At 40.9% G+C, this 20,577-nt stretch overlaps 1 protein-coding gene across 6 annotated transcripts in view; it reads left to right on the forward strand.

Moving 5' to 3' along the window:
• The window catches only part of LOC113645143 (receptor-type tyrosine-protein phosphatase mu-like), a 186,100-nt gene that overhangs the window by 148,072 nt on the left and 17,451 nt on the right, over positions 1–20,577 (forward strand). For 2 of the 6 annotated variants that reach the window (XM_047806456.1, XM_047806458.1), the window contains 6 exons: positions 1,611–1,852; positions 3,116–3,124; positions 7,565–7,652; positions 8,429–8,541; positions 9,161–9,226; positions 12,147–12,183. In XM_047806456.1, the coding sequence (XP_047662412.1) occupies positions 1,611–1,852; positions 3,116–3,124; positions 7,565–7,652; positions 8,429–8,541; positions 9,161–9,226; positions 12,147–12,183 (555 nt within the window). Of the gene's footprint in view, positions 1–777; positions 790–1,610; positions 1,853–3,115; positions 3,125–7,564; positions 7,653–8,428; positions 8,542–9,160; positions 9,227–12,146; positions 12,184–20,577 lie in introns of all 6 variants that reach the window. The other 4 variants (XM_027150480.2, XM_027150481.2, XM_047806457.1 and 1 more) reach the window with 3 other exon arrangements.

Genomic DNA, 20,577 nt, shown 5'->3' on the forward strand with positions numbered 1-20,577 from the left:
AGTCACGCCTGCCTCTAGCTAGTTCCCACTGCCCCACTTGTTTTTGTGTTCCTCTTTTGCTAGTGTTTATTCATTTATCCCATGATGAAATAGAATAATAAAGCAACCTTTTTTTTCTCTCTCTTCCTTACTCTATTACAGACTTTTACTCCAAAATGTGCCCCTAGGTTTTTGCCGTAATGTTACGCTAACATAATGGGAATAGAACATAAAGAGATGTTCAAGTGCATCTTATTAAATATTAACGGATGTTGGTAAGAGTTGTATTAGTAGTAGTTTAGAGATTTCATGCCGTACTGTAGTCGATTTACCTCCAAAAAAACAAACAAAACAATCCATCCAGCTTAATGAATGATTGGGGGAAATGCATTTACATCACCAGGATTCCTTTAATAATCAGTATTCATGTGATATTTAGGTAAATATAATGAAACAACTAAAGCACACATTCTCAAATGGCATACGCTCTATAGTCTGTTATATGTATCTATATTGAAATTCATTTTCAATCCTTTTCGCTGTGTGTCCAAACTCATTCATCGGCCTTTTGGATGACCTTAGAGTCCTTTAATCTGTACCCCGCTATCACAGGCTTTCAGGCTAGTGAACAGAGCTGTAGTGTGCCAGTGCTCTTTGGTGTATTGTTGCTTATACCCTGTCTCCTCTCTCTTTTCCTCTCTCTCCCTCTCTATCTCTTTCTCTCTCTCTTTCTCTTTCTTTTTCTTCCTCTCTGTCGATCTTTCTTTACATTTAACCTCTAATGTATCTGCTTAAAAGTCCCCATTAATGGTAAGTTTCCTCAGTCTGCCTCTTGTTTGGGGGAAGGAGGTTGTGTGTTCCATTAAAAAAAAAAAAAAAAAAAAAAGGTGTCTACCATTCGGCCCCCCTCCCGCCCCCTCCTCCTGTCACACATACTCCCATATCACCACCCCAGCGCCACCATGTGCCTCGAACTCGCATGGCATGTCACAGCCTCACGTCCGAAATGTGCCACGTCACCTTTTTTTTTTTTTAATTATTATTATTATTTTTTATTTATTTATTTATTTATTTTGTTCGTCTAGTTTCTGAAGGGTTTCCATGATTGTGTCGTGCACAGGAATTACATCAGTCATTGTGATGTCACACATCCACCTCATGCTTTGCTGTGTTCCGACAGTGCCTGTGCCTCATCGTGTCATAAAAATGAATTTCAGATTCAGAGAAGCGAATGGCTCCTAGACGTGAGAGGTGACATTATTTCTAGGGTTTAGAGAAGACATAGCAGGATGCTAATAATAATAATAATAATAATAATAATAATAATAATAATAATAATAATAATAATAATAAGATCTAAATGCAACGTGTTCCTCCCTCTGCATCCACTCATCCACCCCTTCCCCTTCCCTCGCAGTGTTGTTTTGTCCAATCAAATTATATCCCAAACGGACACTTTCACAGTTTTTTTTTCCTTCATAATTATATTACATATTACTAACTACTACACTAGTCCACCATTTTCCATGTTACTACATAGTAACGACACTGTAAAAGACTGTGTATGTTTGTTATGAACACACGCTCCGAGTCTCACCACGTTTGCTTTGCCCTGTTTCTCTCTTTTTAAGACGAGACGCAGACGGTGGCCAGCGACACCAGCAGCCTGGTGCAGTCTCACACCCACGCTCACTCCACACACTCCATGCACTCCACACACTCCACGCACACACACTCTCTCCGGAAGCGCGAGACGGCAGACGTGCCCTATCAGACAGGTCAGCTCCACCCGGCTATCCGCGTGGCCGACCTGCTCGAGCACGTCACCCAGATGAAGTGCGCCGAGGGATACGGTTTTAAAGAGGAGTACGAGGTAGCTTTTCAGTCTGTCTGCATCTGTGTGTGTGTGTGTTTCTGTCATGTCTCTCATTCCAGTCTTACATCATGCTTTGACTTCCTGTCTAACACACTTAGCTTATGGATAGTTAATGCACCCTTTAATGATAGATGTCTTGTTGTGATTTCTTTCTGCTTCCCCCTCCCTCTTTCATGCTTAGCGTTGTGTAGTGTGTGTGCTTTTGGAGTATGTGTACTGAGTATGCCAATGCCACCTACACAAACACACACACACACACATACAGGAATCCCAAGAGAGCCTTGTTCCACCACTCTGGCAGGCTGAACACTGTGAGAAAGAAGCACACAGCCTCTAATGTGTGCACTGTTTCTCTCAGTCGCACAATCAGGACTCTGTTATCACAAGTCATGTAATAGTCTGAGAGAATCCACACACTCTACACACTGTACTGTGACTGGGTCTGACACAAACACTACACACTCAGCACTTACACCGAATATTGGTTTCGTGACAGCAAAACATTCTCTTATCACTACATTTCTTTTCTTTTCGCTTCTTTTTTTTTTTTTTAATTTTCTTATTTTGTCTCATACGTTCTCTTTTAATTTCATTTCCTTCTCTTCTCTTCTCATTCTCTTCTCCTTCTCTTCTTCTTCTTCTTCTTCTGCTTCCTCCTCCTCTTCTTCCTCTTCTTTCTCTTTCTCTTCTCCTCTCTTCTCTCACCCTCTAATTGTCTATTTCCTTTCTTCTTATTTAGCCTCTCCTCTTTTTTTACACTTTCTTACTCTCAGTAATGAGTCATTTTCAGCGTGAGAGTATCACAGAGGCTGAGGAGGTAAATAATATATGGGCAGTGAGTATCACCTGTGTGAGATGGGCTCAGTGTGAGATGCCCCAAGCCGGAGACGGCCTCCAGGCCTGATCCATAATGGCTTAAGGCACTGCAGTAGAGCAGCAGAATCCACAACATTGTCCTCCTATACACACATTTTAACACACTGTCTACATTTTCCAAAAAAAAACAAAAAACAAGTCTGCCTCGTGCTTTGCTATAGCCAGGAGCAGTGACATTACAGGGTGTGTATTGTTCCCATATACACCTTTTGTATATCCTACTCATCCTGTATGCGTAGCGTAATACCCTTGAGTGTGTGATTTCTGTTGTGCTAGTGGCATTATGTTTGCTGAAATTGGAAAAAGCACTGTTCTCCCCCTAGAGCTATTCACTCACGCACTGTCTCTCTCCTCTTGTGGCTCTGTACGTTTACTATGGATCAGATCAACGAGGTAAGGACACACTTCATTTGGTTCATATTTAAAAATGTAGAAATGTTCAGTCAAGTTTGTGTTAGCCAATATTAGCAATATAATACATATAACAACATATTTGAGTCCCAAGTACTACATGATAACGAAACTAAAAATGACCACGGATGCAAAAAAAATGGGATTCACCAAAATGTTGATGTTGAGGTGTAAACTCCCCCCGTGATTCTCTTAAGCAGATGAAAAGTTTTCTAGACGTATATCATCACATGAGGTTTGGAGTCACAGCACATTTAATATAGATGTAATCACTCCATCCGAACCGTGACATTATATCACGCTGTGATGTCATCGTTAATAATTTCACATTCAGTCATCTGTTACTTTGTTTCCTCACACTTTACTGGTTCCAGTGAGAAACATGATTGACCAATCAGGATCAAGCATTTCTCCTGTTTCATATTTTATGATATGATATATGATATATGAAGGCTCAGAAGAGAATAACTAATGATAAAGGGATGTATTTATGCATTGAAAATGTATTTAAAGCTTCATTGTTTTCTCTTCAATACTGAACTTTGCAACTTTGAACACAAAAAATCTGATCAATACAAACAAAGTTGCATTTTTATTTATTTATTTTTTTTAACCTCAAAGGCTCGCTCGAACTCCCACCTTTTGCTTTTGTGGTCATTTTTACTTTTTCCTGAAAAAAAAACAAACAAAAAAAAAACAACCCTGACGATTAGTACTTCCCCACTCAGGGACTGTTTCCCACTCATTTCAAACAGCATTGTTTATGTCACGTGCTGTGTAGGATATGACATGTTTCCAAAGCTTTTGACAGCACACACACCCAGACAGACTCCTCCCGCCTCCCGTCATCTGTTCTCATTCAGCTCCAGTGTAGAACGTGACTGTGACATGTTTTGTGTCCTCCCGTCATCTCGCTGTGTGACTGATGCTAACGATTAATGATATGACACGGATGCGAATGCTTTAAGAACGCCGCCATCCCGTCCTGCATGCTCTCACTGTGGTGTGCGTGACGTCGAAGCATGCAAGATGCAGAAACAGATGTCATGCCGTTTCGTGTGTTTGCTGCCATTCCAACTAACTGCATGTCGCATTTCTCATTTCTGGAGCGTCGCACAGACGTGTGTTCATTATAATTGTGATAATGAAGGTGAATTATGGAGGTAGATGCACTGATGAGTCAGTGCGATTATTTATTAGTCAGTTTATTACGGGTCATATTTTGAGACTCTGGGGATAAAAAACTGTGACAGTGCTATCAATATCATCATCCTCCTCCTCATCATCATCGTCATCATCATCAATCCATTCTAAATGACTCGCATATTTGAAATTCTTTCACATAAACAACAGTTTCCTACATCGCAATGCTATTCAACTGCTCCGCCCTGGCTACACCTCTACCTAAAGAGACAATGCGGCAGAGCTTTAGTCCTTAAGTATGTCTCGCTCTCTCACCTCCTCATCGCTACACAGATCACAGATCAGTTTCCAAAGCTTCATGCAAAGATTAATACCCTTTCAATTCAATTCAATTCAATTCAAGTTTATTTGTATAGCGCTTTTTACAGTGGGCTTTGTCTCAAAGCAGCTTTACAGAACATAAACATATGAACAGAAGGTAAACATTAAGAGAAATATAGAGAATTAATATAGTAAAAATTCAAGATATACAGTATATAGTTCAGTATGTATGTATGTATGTATATGTATTTATCCCCAACGAGCAAGTCTGAGGTGACTCAGGCAGCGGTGGCAAGGAAAAACTCCCTTAAATTGGTAAGGAAGAAACCTTGAGAGGAACCAGACACAAAGGGGAACCCATCCTCATATGGGTTTATATACCCTTGCTAAATATAAATCTGCATGAGGGATAGACGTTCACATCAACGTCTTCGGCGTCAGATTTCTGTTTAATATGATTCTGAATGGCGGCGAGTGAGAACAGAAGCTGTCGCTGAACTGTCTGTAGGCACTGATGGCAAAACCTGACCTCCATCCTTTGTTGACATTTTTTAACTCTTATTAAATCACTAAAAGATCGATATTGAAATATTTCACACACATATATATAGTGTGTGTGTTTGTGTGTGTTTATAATGCAGCTAAAATCTATTTTTCAAAACAAGCTGATGATTCTAAATCAACATGATTGACACTTGCAGCAGAAACATAAGACAGATTTGAGCACCTTGAGCTAATTTGTCTGGATGTCTGTTTGAGGTTATATAGCAAAAAAAAATTTTTTTTTTGAAATACCTCAACAAAAAGATCTTTTTCCACACTCGAGCTAATGATAACCCCCCATATGCTTATCATCTTCTCCCCAGTGAGTACCACTTAAAACTAAGGCATCATTAGTGAAGTTTTTACGCTATGAATTAATTATAGGAAATCATATCAATTATTCTGTTTTGCCTGGTGTTCTGCGCGAGGCGGCATGTCGAATTTAAACGGTTGTCACTCTCTCCTTCTGTTCAAGGGCCATCTTTGAATTTGTGTCAAAATTGTTCTTTTTCTCCCTCAGTGTTCTGCTTTCAAAGAGGAGGAGTGTTTCAACCAAAGCACCCAGCATAGTGAAAACTGCAATTAGGACACAGATTTATTTCCGTTGTCGGGTTGAAGAGGAAGAAAAAGACATAAAAAAAATCAGGGAAACCAGTCATATAGTTAAAATAGACTTTACTTAATGTTTGTCTTCCCCCTTTTTTAATCACCTTGCCTATTTATTTTACGGTAACCCTTTGGTGGAACGGTGTAGGCTTAGAGACAGTAAATATAAATCAGCTCTATCGAGTCCAATACTATGAGTCCATAGAGCAAATATTTGCCATGGTTTCTGGGTGCAAGGGAGGACATATCTCTCTCTCTCTCTCTCTCTCTCTCTCTCTCTCTCTCTCTCTCTCTCTCTCTCTCTCTCTCTCTCTCTATGTCTCTCTGTCTCTCTCTGTCTCTCTCTCTCTGTCTCTCTCTCTATGTCTCTATGTCTCTCTCTGTCTCAGCATCTCTCTCTCTTTCTCTCTCTCTCTCTCTCTCTCTCTCTCTCTATGTCTTTCTGTCTCTGTGTCTCTCTCTGTCTCTATGTCTCTCTGTCTCTCTCTCTATGTCTCTCTGTCTCTGTGTCTCTCTCTGTCTCAGCGTCTCTCTCTCTCTCTCTCTCTCTCTCTCTCTCTCTCTCTCTCTCTCTCTCTCGTCAATCACGAGCATCTGTGAGACCATGTATGCGGAAGAAGGCAGATAGCTCTGTCCTCTGTGCGTGACACATTTAGGGGAGAGCTCGGCTGTGGGTGGAAATTAACAAGTGACCAAGATTTTATTCTGTAACTTTGGTAATAGTAAACGATTAAGAGCTGAAAATGTTACATGATATAAAAATCATCGAAAGAATCTGGATGTTTTTTTTTTAATATTTGTTTATTTTATCATTTAAAGATTTTGAAAATATTAATACAGATTTTGAAGATATTATTATTATTATTATTATTGTTATTATTATTATTATATAGAATTAATTTCTGTCAAAAGCTCGACTCATATTTTCATTTTCTTACCAGCTACAGAACTGAAGTCTTCTTTGATCCATATCCCGATCACACTGCCATCTAGACACTGTAGAGAAGATATGCAGTGTAATAATGCAGTCATCATCCGCAGATAGAAAGCGGCTAATCCTACAGTCTTAATGGAATGAAATCAGACTCTCTCCCTTTCACCCGCTCCTAACGTATGTCACATTCAGAAGCACTGATCAACTTTTGCATTCCGTTTAATCTTCTGTAATCCTAATGAAGCAGGACTTTCAGTATGCACAAGCGTGGGCGGTGGCTGCTGCCCTGCTCCTGAGGGACTGAAGCAGGATAAATATTAATTTGCACCAGCTTTGGCCTTGTTTTCAGTGTTGATGTTGACGGTTGGAAATCATGTTTGCGCAGCATGGCATGGTCGGGGGCCCTGCATGTCCCTTCACAGCACGATCTGCTGAAATAAATTTTCATAATTTGGATTAATTGTGGCACAGCTGCTAAGATCAGAAAGATAATCTGCCGGTGCGAGGGTGCCCATTTTTTCCTTACTGTGTTTGGTAACCAGTTGAGAGGCTGGTGAGTTTGCAGAGAGAGAGTCACTCGGGGAAGAACTTGGATGTGACACCGAGTAGCGAGTGTGGTAATGGGCTCTCGTTTTGACACGGCGCACGGTGCTTCCTGCCTTCCTCGCCACATGGTCTCATCAGATGTTCTAATGATCCTAATGCTTCCTCTCCCTCACTTCTCTTTCCCTCATGCTTCCTTTATTAAAGACACAGAGTCGGTTCTGCACTTGTGACTTTGTAAAGAGCTGACACAAGACTTCTCACATATGCCTCCTCTCCTTGTCCCTGTCTCTTCCCTCTCTTTCTGTTTCTGTCTCCTTGCCTTTTCTTAGAGCTTCTTTGAGGGACAGTCTGCACCGTGGGACTCGGCCAAGAAAGATGAGAACCGGATGAAGAATCGCTATGGAAACATTATCGCATGTGCGTATTAAAGAAAGCCCAGGTTGTCCCGGCACAGCGGGACATAATGCTACTCCCCAGTCTCATTCCTTGCCCACATATCAGACAGGTTTCTCTTAGCAGGCAACGCATAGGTTGATCCATCAGCATAAAAGTGAGAGACATGTGCTCGTAGCATGCCTGTGCCAACAGAACAGATGTACACAGCTGTATAGGGAGAAGCGGCGGATGTTCATATACAAAGATAGCGTTTTATTAGACTCCTCTTTGTTCCACAAATCTTTAAGTACTGATGACCTAATTAAAGCTCGGAAAAATCTGCAGTTCTCATAGTCTCCTGGCTATAAATGAGGCATATATATGCATAGTGCACTTCCTGTTGGCGTAAATAAGTGCAACAGATTTGAGGAAGGTAATTACAAATTTTAGTTACGCATCTGCTTCATTCCTCCTTAATTATATATCATGCAGAACTGCTCATTATTTCCTTGCACCTACATGAAGAACTCTTTTCTCTCTTAGTTTTATAAAATAATATTCAAGGGCATTTAATATAAGGCATGTTGATTCAGTTTAAGTTATAGTGTGTGTGTGTGTGTGTGTGTGTGTGTGAGTGTTTGTGAAGTTAATATGAAAGCTGGCTGAGAAATTATTGTGTTAATTCTCTCTCTCTCTCTCTCTCTCTCTCTCTCTCTCTCTCTCTCTCTCTCTCTCTCGCTTTCTCTCTCTCGCTCTGTGTGTGTGTGTGTGGTTTCGCGTGTAATACGAGATGTTTCTGGGTTTGTGTTTGTCTCTAGATGATCACTCCCGCGTGCGTCTGCAGAGCCTGGAGGGCGAGCAGAGCTCCGATTACATTAATGCTAATTACGTTGATGTGAGTACAGAAAGCAGCCAGCACCTCTATGCAAAGGTCACAGCACACACACACACACACACACACACACACACACACACACACACACACACACACACACAACACCTACAAAATAACCCACTGCAAGGGGAGGAGAAATAGGACAGAGAAAGACACACACACACACTCTCTGCACTCTCAGCATGCGCACAAAAGAAACAGGGCTAAGTACATGGTCACACACTCATGCATGTTCAACAGAGGCTACATGGTACAAGACAGGGTCAGGGAGGAAGATGGTCACACTTTTACACATGCCTACACAGCAGTGTCCACACACACACAGACACACACACGATCAGCAGAACACTTCCGGAAAAGGGGGATTTAAAGACACAATCCAACAGAGGTCATACTGTTGTAAACACAAAAACACACCAGACAATAAACAGACAAACGCCACAAAGCACGCACACACACACACACACACACACACATGTTCTTCTCTCTATGACCTGTCTAACAAAACATCTACATTTTCATTTCAGCATTTTTAATACACACCTACTTTATGAGGCATGACTCATGAAGACACCAAATAACGAGCACTAATTTGCATGTGCAATCACATAAATTGTGCACACACTTAATGAGATTTTTGTGTTATTCTCGACAGCTGCCACAAGTTCGGATCTCCAAAGAAACATCCGAAACCGAAACTCAAGTCTACCGCCAATTAAAGGCAATGAGACGTACCTAAGAAGTGTTGTGTAGACATTATCATGTTTTCAGCTTATGATGTATATGCAAATGAAAAGCAGTGAAAATGCTGTGTTTAAATTTTCATCACTGGAGTGAACGTCTAATATGAAATCAACTTCACATTGGTAATAATCCAAAGTTTTTTCCCTTTTGGCAAAAAGAACAGTTTTGTTTTGTTGGCGGAAATGGAATTGTGGCAATTGTAGCTGCCTTCCAGCTACAGTCACTGGTTTCTGTTTGTGTTTCTGTGTTGAAGGCGTGTAAGTCGTGGAAGGGGGGAGTCGTGGCCTAATGGTTAGAGTCTGACTCCTACCCATAAGGTTGTGGGTTCGAGTCTCGGGCCGGCCACGACTGAGGTGCCCTTGAGCAAGGCACCGAACCCCCAACAACTCCTCGGGCGCCGCAGCATAAATGGCTGCCCACTGCTCCGGGTGTTTGTTCACTGCTGTGTGTGTGTGTGTGTGAACTTTGGATAGGTTAAACGCAGAGAACAAATCCTAAATATGGGTCACCGTACTTAGCTGTATGTCACGTCACTTTCACTTTAACTGTCACTGTATCTTTAATGCTCTCTTTTGGATCACTTACACTCTACACCTCTACTGACTAATACCTACGTAATGCACACACACACACACACATACTGTACACACAGACACACAGAGACACACACACACACACATTATATCCTGTGCCAGGGAAAGACACATTTTGGACAGGACAGAGCCAACAATATGAAGAAAAACCATGACGCAGGATCAAGCCTTAACAAAAATGACTAATATACAAAGGCTGTGTTTAACGTCATTGCTGGTTATTCCCGCTTCTGCAGGTTTGACCCCGTCTGGCTCAGAAACTTTCACAGAAGGCAGGAGACTGGTTTAGTCACTTGTGCTTTAGAAACTTGAATACTCAGGCAGGAAGAAACTCGAGTTCCTCAGTGACTCAATCTCAGTATATCACGAGCGCAGCAGTGACGACTGCATCCGGATCAGCCTGATTCATCAGACACACACTAAACCTTGCCTCAATATAATCATATCAAATAGATATTGTAATTGACCCCACTTCCTCTGAAGACATTTCAATGATGTCATGGTAATCGTGACTAATTCTTAAACATTTGTATCCACCCACATTTTTGCGGTGCAAAACAGACCATTCAGGTTATCTACAGTATATGCAGCAGACGATGGCATCCACTATGCTAACTTATATACACGGGAACCCACTAAACCCCTAATCCGGTTACATGGTGTCAGTATTGGGACAGAGAAAGGTACTAAACTACTGATACACTGGACACAAACAGCTAAACCAAACTAAGTAAAACTAATCTTGCCTAGGCCATCCTTTTGCAAGTATCATGTCGTATAAGGAGCGGACACCCCGTATCTGACACATACCTGTATATACAGGACCTTAAGCTGCACAACTCGGCACCCAAAATGCGCTTCTGTGTGTCTTAACTCAAAATGCTTAAGTGAAGGCCTCCATGAAGCCCAAGGCTTTTAATAGATAAGAATAAATACATATTAAAAAGCGCTGTTATTGAAAAAAGGCTTTGCCGGAGTACTTAGCCATGGCTCAGCCGAGCAGTGAATGGATAGAGCTTTTTTTTATTTCTCTCCTCAGTAAAGAAGAAAGAAAAGGCTTTTAACATGTCTCTCGCAGCCCCTTCTGCTTAATAAAGCTTATTGATGGCACACTCACTCAACATTTATACAACTTCCCGACCATCCGTTTGCATTTGCTTTGTTTTAGCATGCGTTGTCTTTCTTCTTGGAAGTGTGTTAAAAAGAGATCTATAGTGCGAGTGGGGGGAGAGTTTGTGTATCTGAGGCAGAGAGTTATTGAAAGTTGAACGCTTTTACTCTAACGGTCACCATCACAGTTTGTCATTTACATTTACTTCGAAAGATCTCTCTGTAATGAACGCTCAGAAATCGGAACGCAACTTCATCAACGAGGGAGGAAGAAGGGAAGGGAATAAAGAGTTTGGGGTGGGAGGAATGGGGGATGTGGTGGTGGGTGGGTGGCGGTGGGGGGCTTTTACAAGTACCACTGTTGTAGTTTTAATCCAATGTTTCAGGGACCAGTGAACACGTGAAAGAACAAACAACCAAGTGCTTAGTGTTGAGTGAAAGAACAGCCATTAAAAAACACACACACACACACACACACACACACACACACACACACACACACAAACACACACAGAGAAAGAGAGAGAGAGAGAGAGATTTTCTTCTTATCTAGTGAAATGTTAGACTGGAATTTAAGTGAATATGTTATAGATAAGAGAGTGATAGCAGCTATACTTCCATCTACATATTCAACTTCATCTCTCTCTCTCTCTCTCTCTCTCTCTCTCTCTCTCTCTCTCTCTCTCTCTCTCGCACACACACCACACACACAGACACACACACACACGACAGCCTGAACATAATCACAAAACAATATAATTACTGATAATCCTTATATCACTCTTCTCTCACGACTTAAGCATTAATCCTCTCAAGTTTATTTGTCCAGTGTGAGGCTGGCTCTCTCTCTCTCTCTCTCTCTCTCTCTCTCTCTCTCTCTCTCTCTCTCTCTCTCTCTCTCTCTCTCTCTCTCTCTCTCTCTCTCTGTATATGTGTGTGTGTTAATGGGTTGTTGAGAAATTGCAGAGTTTTCAGAGCTTTGTTTACTTTGTCTACTTATTTTCTTGCTTATCTGCACACTGCATGTTAACGCTCACTAGTCTCACTCTCAGTAGCTTTGCTATATATTTACTCTTTAATAAGTACTGATCTGATGTGTCCAACCTATTTGTTAACAACATGAACGAGGACACACCCTCTGTTCGAGTGTATAAAACGTACATAAAGCTGTTCTGTATTTCTCTTTAATTACAGGGCTACCACAGGCCAAATCACTACATTGCTACACAAGGTGAGAATTTATGATTGTTTTCCTGTGTGTTTGTGTCTGTGTATATAGAATAGTGCTATACGTGTGCCATGGGTTTGTTCGGCCTCACCAGCACGTGGATGCCGGCTGCCATCTACATACATGACAATCCACCCACGGTACGGTCTGAATCTGGAACATTCGACCTAAATTATGGAATGAATACATGAATACACAATTTTACTTTCATAGTGGTGCTTTGCATTACCATTATGACTAGCACCACAGACTTGAATCTCCCTCTCCAGTCAATCAAGATTTCTGTTTGAGGGCATTAAATATTTTGTTGAAGAACGCATTATATCAGAAATTTTGAGAAAAATTTTCCTGTTCTACACTCTCTGAACTGAAGCCAATAGTTTTTGAATACATGGGACGGTCCCTTAAACAGTCTTAAACAGTAAAATAGCTAACCAACCAATAAGGGCAGTGCACACATCAGCTGTTTTGTTCTGTGTCACAGGGTTAGGTAACACACACACACACACACACACACACACACACACACACACACACAGAGAGAGAGAGAGAGAGAGAGAGAGAGGAAAGTGCATCCGCCCTCTTCCACATACTGTACATGCCCAAAGAAACCAACCATTGTCTAGAGTCCCTGTGAATGAATGGCAGAGAGATAGTATACCGTCCCTCTCACTCAGAGTATAGCTAAATTTATTCCCTTTGCCTCCTGGCCTTGATTACTTTGTCTTTTTGTTGGATCATTTGCTCTTTTTGGATTAGTATTTTTAGTAAGAATGTTCAGGTGACTGAAATAGTTTTCCCTTTTGCAAATGCCCCATGCATGTCATTAGCAGTAATAACACTGACTGTGTTCGTTTTACAAGCAGTACAACTTCTTTTTTAGTCATATACACATGGTAGTCATTAAAGTTCTGTTACTAAGTCTGTCTGTGTGTGTGTGTGTGTGTGTGTGAGAAAGAGAGATAGAGAGAGCACAATTAATCAGGCCTGAGTGTGAGCCAAGACAAGCCGAGCAGAATAATAAATAAAGGAATTAAGGCCTGCATGTTTGTCACTCTGTGCATCTGGCAACCGGAGAGCAGGCGCTCCGGCGAAGCCTGATGACCTCACAGGTTAAGTCAGTTAGAATCTCAATCATATCATTTTGAGCTGCAACAGGGCCGCCACGTGCGAAAAGTGAGTGTGTCTGGAATATGTCACATTCTCTAATGGCTTCCCAATCTGTCATCGAGGAGAGGGGAGTTGCATAAGTACCTGTTTATTAGAGCATCACATGCCTCATTCCTCCGTGTCTCAATTAAAACACACACTCAGCCCAGCGTAGCAGAGGAGCTACAGTAGCATATGAAAGACATGCTCGGCAAAGCATTTCAGCCTAACATGGCAGCTCGCATACCCCATACTATACCCGTACTCAGCTTCAGTGATGTGCGGAAATACAACAAAATGGAATTTTTGATAGATACATAATACAAAACAACCTGTGTAAATTTTGTTTGGAGAGGATGCTGAAATCTTAATGTTAGTGTTCAGGTGGACGATTCTTAACGCTACGTCTTTCAGCGAGGGTAATAAAGCGTCAGTCAGCTATTTTTGCCTTTCTTTGCGTTTCCATCAGCCAAATCTCAAAACACCAAATATGTTAACCTAGATACTCTTCGATGTTAAATGTAACTAACATTTGAACAAATTGGCGTGGTTTATTCCTTGTTTTCTTACTGAGAAATATTTTAAACATCTAGTCATGTTTTTTGCAAGATGCTGGAAAGAAACAAGTCACTTAACAAGTCTATTTCCTCCCTGACGAGTCAAAGGAGCTTGGAAGCTGATAGTGTTTAGTGTTCGCAGCACACGTGCCCACAGGAAAGCACCTCACTCTAGTAGAACTGCTCACATTTATGAAAGAAAAAAAGTCTTCCAGACGCTCGTCTCCACAGGATACTCAGCTGTTCTTTACAGTTTTGTCTCTGTTTTTGGAGCTCAGTTGTGTATCTGAAACTGATTTGTACATCGTTCTCTGTGGCATGTAAAGCCACCTGCCTCATGCATATATTCATAATGTCTGATGTACTTCGTCTTGCATGTGTTTATCTTCTCTACATTGTTTCGTTCCCCATAATTTCCTTGCTACTTCATCCATCCTCTTCAGCTCGCTCTGTCTCCTGTCTCTTTTCCTTATCTCTTTTCCTCTCGTTCCTACCAAACACCACTTATTCTCTCTCCAGGAGTGTCGGGACTGTAGCTGAGATTCTCTTCTTCCTCCATGGGGTTTGATCAGACAGTGACAGCCGGAGGGCTTTTCTCTGCTACCTCAGGCCTCTACCACCTTTTCTTTCTCTCTTCGTCTCAGTCTGTCCCCTCTACCACATTTCTGTCTGTCTTTCCTCCACTGTCTTTACCGCTTTTTTTCTTCGATGTGATCTCATGCTGTCTCTTATCTGCATCCCTACTGCATTTTTGTGATTTATCCTGGGTTCTTCTGAAATCAGCCCACACGTGAGCTCCTCAAAAATAACAGAAAAAAAAACAGGCCACAGGAAGCAGATACTGAATCCTCTTCCATTTATAACAGTGGCCAGTAGTATGAGAACTGGAAAAACATTGTTATTCTCTTCGACCTCAAGTCTCTACATTATTGATCATCATCATCCTCACCTGGCAGCTACAGAGCTGACATAAGGGAGAGAAAAAAGAGAAATGGAAAAAAAGGAAGGAGTTGGTGGTGGTGGTGGTGGTGATGGTGATGGTGGTGATGGTGGAGGGGAAGCGGGGTATCTGTCTCTTTGAGTTAGAAGAAAGTGGAAAGCCTTGCACAGACTGAGCCACAGGACAGGTGTGTGTGTGTTTGAAAGAAACACTGAGTTTTAGAACACATCTCCATTGTAAGGATATTATGTATGACTGCTGTCTCTGTTCAAAGACCTCTAAGATAAAAGACCATCACCTTGATATATAAAACCTTGACAGTTTTGCTAAATAGACAGGCAGTTGCAGACGTGAGGTCCTCGTCCTCATCAAGCATGCATTACAAATAGCTTTGGCTGCAAACCCAGACAACCCGAACACAGAGACACTGACCAGCGAAGGGATGTCGAAATGCAGCTCCATAGATCTTCCATAAATCTTTCATTTCTTTCAGAAATGGTTAATTAATGTTGTAATGTTCCAGTGACAACTTTCATCTAATGTATGTTTCCATGTGCGATTAGTGAAGGCAGGACTGTGGGCAAGTGCTGTGAAAATCCTAGCCAACATCTGTAATGTCCAATACACAAGGAACTAGACACAAAATAGGATCATCCGAATGGTAAGATGGGAATAAAAAGACAGTGGTGAAAAGCAGGAAGTAATATACACTAATTCTGATAAAGAAAGGTATGAATAGACTGTGTGTTAATCGGGGAATAAACACAGATCAGATGGACACAAAAGCTCCTAGAACAAAGATTAATGACATATATGACAATGTTGTTTTGCCGAATGTTAATTAAATAGCTAATTATCACAAATACACTAAATATAGTAAAAACACTGATCACTAATCACCAATCATTGTTCATTATTAATCACTGATCACCACTGTTTACTAATGACTATGTGCCATCACCATTGGTTACCGATGTCTAATCACCAGTATTTACTGATCACTAATCACCAGTGTTTGGTGATGACTAATCATCATTGTTTACTGATCACTAATCACCAGTGTTTACGGACGACTAATCACATTGTTTGGTGATGACTAATCACCATTGTTTACTCATCACTAATCACCAGTGTTTTGTGATGACTAAGCACATTGTTTGGTGATGTTTAATCACCATTGTTTACTGATGACTAGTCACCATTGTTTTGTGATGACTAATCATCATTATTTACTCATCACTAATCACCAGTGTTTGGTGATGACTAATCACATTGTTTGGTGACGATTAGTCACATTGTTTGGTGATGACTAATCATCATTGTTTGGTGATCACTAATCACCAGTGTTTGGCGACGATTAATCACATTGTTTGGTGATGACTAATCATCATTGTTTGGTGATCACTAATCACCAGTGTTTGGCGACGATTAATCACATTGTTTGGTGATGACTAATCACATTGTTTGGTGATGACTAATCATCATTGTTTGGTGATCACTAATCACCAGCGTTTTGTGATGACTAATCACATTGTTTGGTGATGACTAATCATCGTTGTTTTGTGATGACTGTCAGTTCTATTATATTTTCTAGTCTTCAAAAAATCGTCTGTAAAATGTTTTGAATGCAAATGTTTGTGACGACTCAAGGATTAATACGGTTTAGTCTGTGATGTCATTCAGTCACATCTCTGCAAGCCACTTTTTTATTCATTAGCTCCTTTCCACACAAACCTGTTGGCAGCAATGCTAGCCAGTTAACGATCAGTAGGCTACAGATTGGCTCATATTGGTGGAGTCATATTGAGTAGCTACGGTGTTTAGGGTACTAGAGAATCGGGTGTTTATATAATATTGATATTTGTTGAACATTTGCTAGTTTAAAGATTTTTTTTTTGCCATTTCTTTAATAGAAGTCATGCTGTTGGCTTATTTAAAACTGCCTCAGTGTGATTTAGCTAGCTGATACTATCAACATTTCATTTTGAAAGAAAGCACTTCACATTCCAGTGAGACCAACGTCCTGGGTGTCTATGTGACTTTATCACACGATTAAATATTCTAACCTCATATTTCAGCTGTTTAAAGTAAAACAGCAGCAACAATGACCAGAACGACTGTTTAATGATGCTCTTTAATGATGCTCGGGAGTTTGGTGTAGGAGTGTGTATGCATATGTGTGTCTGATGAATAAGTGAGTGTGTTAATGAGGCTTAGAGTGTGTGTGTGTGTGTGTGTCCAGGAGGTTCTGATAAACTGGCATCTGCTCTTGTAATCCCCTCCGGAGCCCAGGTCTCATCAATAACACAGGGTCACACACGCATGCAAACATATTCAGCTGCTCTTCAGACTGTGTAGATGCACTATAATGATGCCAGCTTTGGCACTAGGCTGCGGTTTGGGGGTCTCTTAAGCAGCTTGTGCAGACTGATATTAGACGGATGGATGGTGGAAAGAAGGAAAAGTCTCCCTCACCTTTATCTCACTCACTTTCAAAATCCTTCCCTCATGGCTGATTGTGGTTTGCTACTAGAGTTTTATCATTTACAGGTGAGGTGTGATAGTCCACAGGGGAAGGTGAGAGAGAGAGAGAGAGAGAGAGAGAGAGAGAGAGAGAGAGAGAGAGAGAGAGAGAGAGAGAGAGAATGAGAGGAGGATGAGTGTGGCTAGCATGTAATATTAATGATAGCAGAAAGATGAGATGTTGTGTCTATCAAGCATTTTTACACTCGGCTGGTTATAGAGGGGTATCAGCACATTTTATATGGTGCTATACACAGACACACACACACACACACACACACACACACACACACACACACACAAATTCTCTCTCACCATCTATCTCTCTTTGAAATACACACTTCAGTAAAAGTGACATGCTGCTTGCAGGAATGACTGTCAGCAGCTCTTGACAGCTGGAGTTTCTGATACAGGAAGTGTTTGCATTTTTTTTTTACTCCTTTTTTGCCCCAAAATTAACACTTCAGCAAAAAGTTCTTATTTTTATTCCCGCTTGCCAAAACCGCTCACCTAAGGTTTACTGGGATGCATTTATTGTTTTCCTAACTGTAAAGTATTCCTGGAATGTGTGTGATGTTTCACCTCGCTCTGTAAATTACTCGAAACCTGCTGACCTTAACTCGATTTCTATATTGAATAATGAATCGCTTGACAAAGCAGTTTCACAAAAGTATCCTCAGACAACAGAAGACAAAAAGAGAGTTATTAAAATTGGCATCGAATTAGAAAATTGGCAGAGAGTTCAGAGGCATTTTAACTTAATTCAGATGGTCGCATGTAGGACAAAAGTCCACATTAACAATGGGAGGTTTGAAAAACCAAGCTCACAAAAAAGTAGGCAGGTACAAATAAAAATAACCATGGCAGTGGAGATGAAAAAAAAAAAAGACACTTCTATTTCAGACAGCATTGCCAGGGATTCAGTTTGTTCTAGTTTTGGAATAAGGTTGTGAAAAAAAGGCAAGTCCAGAAGGCTAATTTTTTTGGGGGATAGTTTAAAAGTTTGACCAAGATGTTATATGAGTGCAAATAACTGAAGTTACATCTTATCAGGTTCCATAAAAATAAGCTATTAGAAACAAAAGGGAAGTGCACGTACAGACAGTGTATTTGTGTACAGAATCGTTTGTGTTTGAGTGAGATGGAGATTATGTGATTATGAGTGCTTTATGTCTGCACCAAGAGATCCCAAAAAGGTGTATTACAGATATCACGAATAAGAAGGTCTGTGCTCTTCTCCTATGAAAAGACTGGGGAGGAAAAAGGTAATTGTGCTGTGACCTGGCAACCCTGATTTCAGAGCCTATACTGGTCAAAAGTAATAATGTCATAGACCATTGTGAAACGAAACTCTCACTCACTCACTCGTTTTCTACCGCTTTATCCGAACTTCTCGGGTCACGGGGAGCCTGTGCCTCAGGTGTCATCGGGCATCAAGGCAGGATACACCATTGACGGAGTGCCAACCCATCACAGGGCACACACACTCTCATTCAATCACACACTACGGATAATTTTCCAGAGATGCCAATCAACCTACCATGCATGTCATTGGACCGGGGAGGAAACCGGAGTACCCAGAGGAAACCCCCGAGGCACGGGGAGAACATGCAAACTCTGCACACACAAGGCGGAGGCGGGAATTGAACTCCGACCCTGCAGGTGTGAGGCGAACATGCTAACCACTAAGCCATCGTGCCCCCCCGGAACAAAACAACACTTTTTATTTTTTATGAAGCACAAATAAACCTAAAACTGTACAATATTTTCTAAACTTTCTAAACTGATTAATGACCTCCACATTGGGCCTGGCCATGTACAGTACTTTTTTTTACAATATATTTGTAGGTAAAGCATTGTTTCGAGCTTTAGTTCTTGGACTTTGCATCAGCTTTTGTTTAGTGTGTTTGTGTGTGTGTGTGTGTGTGTGTGTGTGTGTGTGTGTGTGTGTGTGTGTGTGTGTGTGTGTGTGTGTGTCTCCTTGGCCTTGTCTCCCTTTCTGCCTTCACATACTAAAAGTTTTACAAAGTTTTTAAGTGACTTAAACTCTCTCTCTCTCTCTCTCTCTCTCTCTCTCTCTCTCTCTCTCTCTCTCTCTCTCTCTCTCTCTCTCTCTCTGCATGGCACACATTGCTGGACTCCACAGATCAATGGATCAACCCACATTATGCTGATCTTTCACTTATTTTCTCAAATGAATTGTTCTCACCCTCTTTTCTCTCTCATCTTCTCTCTTTGTCAAGAGTCAATCAATGCCACATTCAGCCTCACTGAGCGCTGTTAATTTGATTATCTGGTCCGTTTGGATAAATCAGACTGCAGTGCAGGGCTCTGTAAAACAATTAAGAACTCTTTTGTGTGTGCGCACAAACACACAAACACACACAAACATCTTTACCTCGTAATAAAAAAGCCATAGAGCCGCTCATGCACACTTGAGCAAAGCTTTATGGGTAGTTTTAAACACACTCGAAATCAGATTATATTTAATCTGCGTTCGATCTATTCCCCGGAGTCTGAGCTCATAGAATCTCATATTTTAAATTCAATCTTGAACCATTTGGATGCTTTTTAGGCAGTTCCCCTGTTTCCTGGAAAACCTGGATGCTCAAATTTATAGACCAATTTTCCAGTAAAATAAGAAAATGGATCAAATATCCAGGAAATATTAATGCAATCAGGAAAAGCATAAAGTTGTACACTTTTATCCATTTTGCACTATAAATGCATAAATATTTGTGTCCTTGATGCTGTTTCAGCATCAATTGATACCCTATTGTCTTTTGAAATCTGTAATGGATCAGATGAACTCTGACTCTGTGGATCTGTTGAAGCAAGGCTGGATTTCATCAGTTATTTGCCAACTTCTGTATCATCAGCCAATTTGATGAGAATATTTATCTGAAATGGAGCACATCTATGATATGGGAAACCCATGGGACTGATGTTAGAGGTACAGAATGTTATGCACAGATTTATTTTTTTTTATTATTATCAGAAATGTATTAATGTACCTTGTAAGCTTTTGATTTTTTTTTTTTTTTTTACTCGGAAGGACGAACAGTGGATTCGGTGAACAAATCCGCGTGTGTTCAGATGGAGACTGGTGTTTAAGGTTTAGTCAGTGTGCTATGACAGGCTACAGTGTACCATTCGAATCCTACACAGCAGATGTCCTGTTTGTCACTCAACAAGCCAGGCATCAATCCCAAAATTCCCTGCAGGCCG

The sequence above is a fragment of the Tachysurus fulvidraco genome, chromosome 22 (genome assembly GCF_022655615.1).
Source record: "Tachysurus fulvidraco isolate hzauxx_2018 chromosome 22, HZAU_PFXX_2.0, whole genome shotgun sequence".
NCBI lineage: Eukaryota > Metazoa > Chordata > Actinopteri > Siluriformes > Bagridae > Tachysurus > Tachysurus fulvidraco.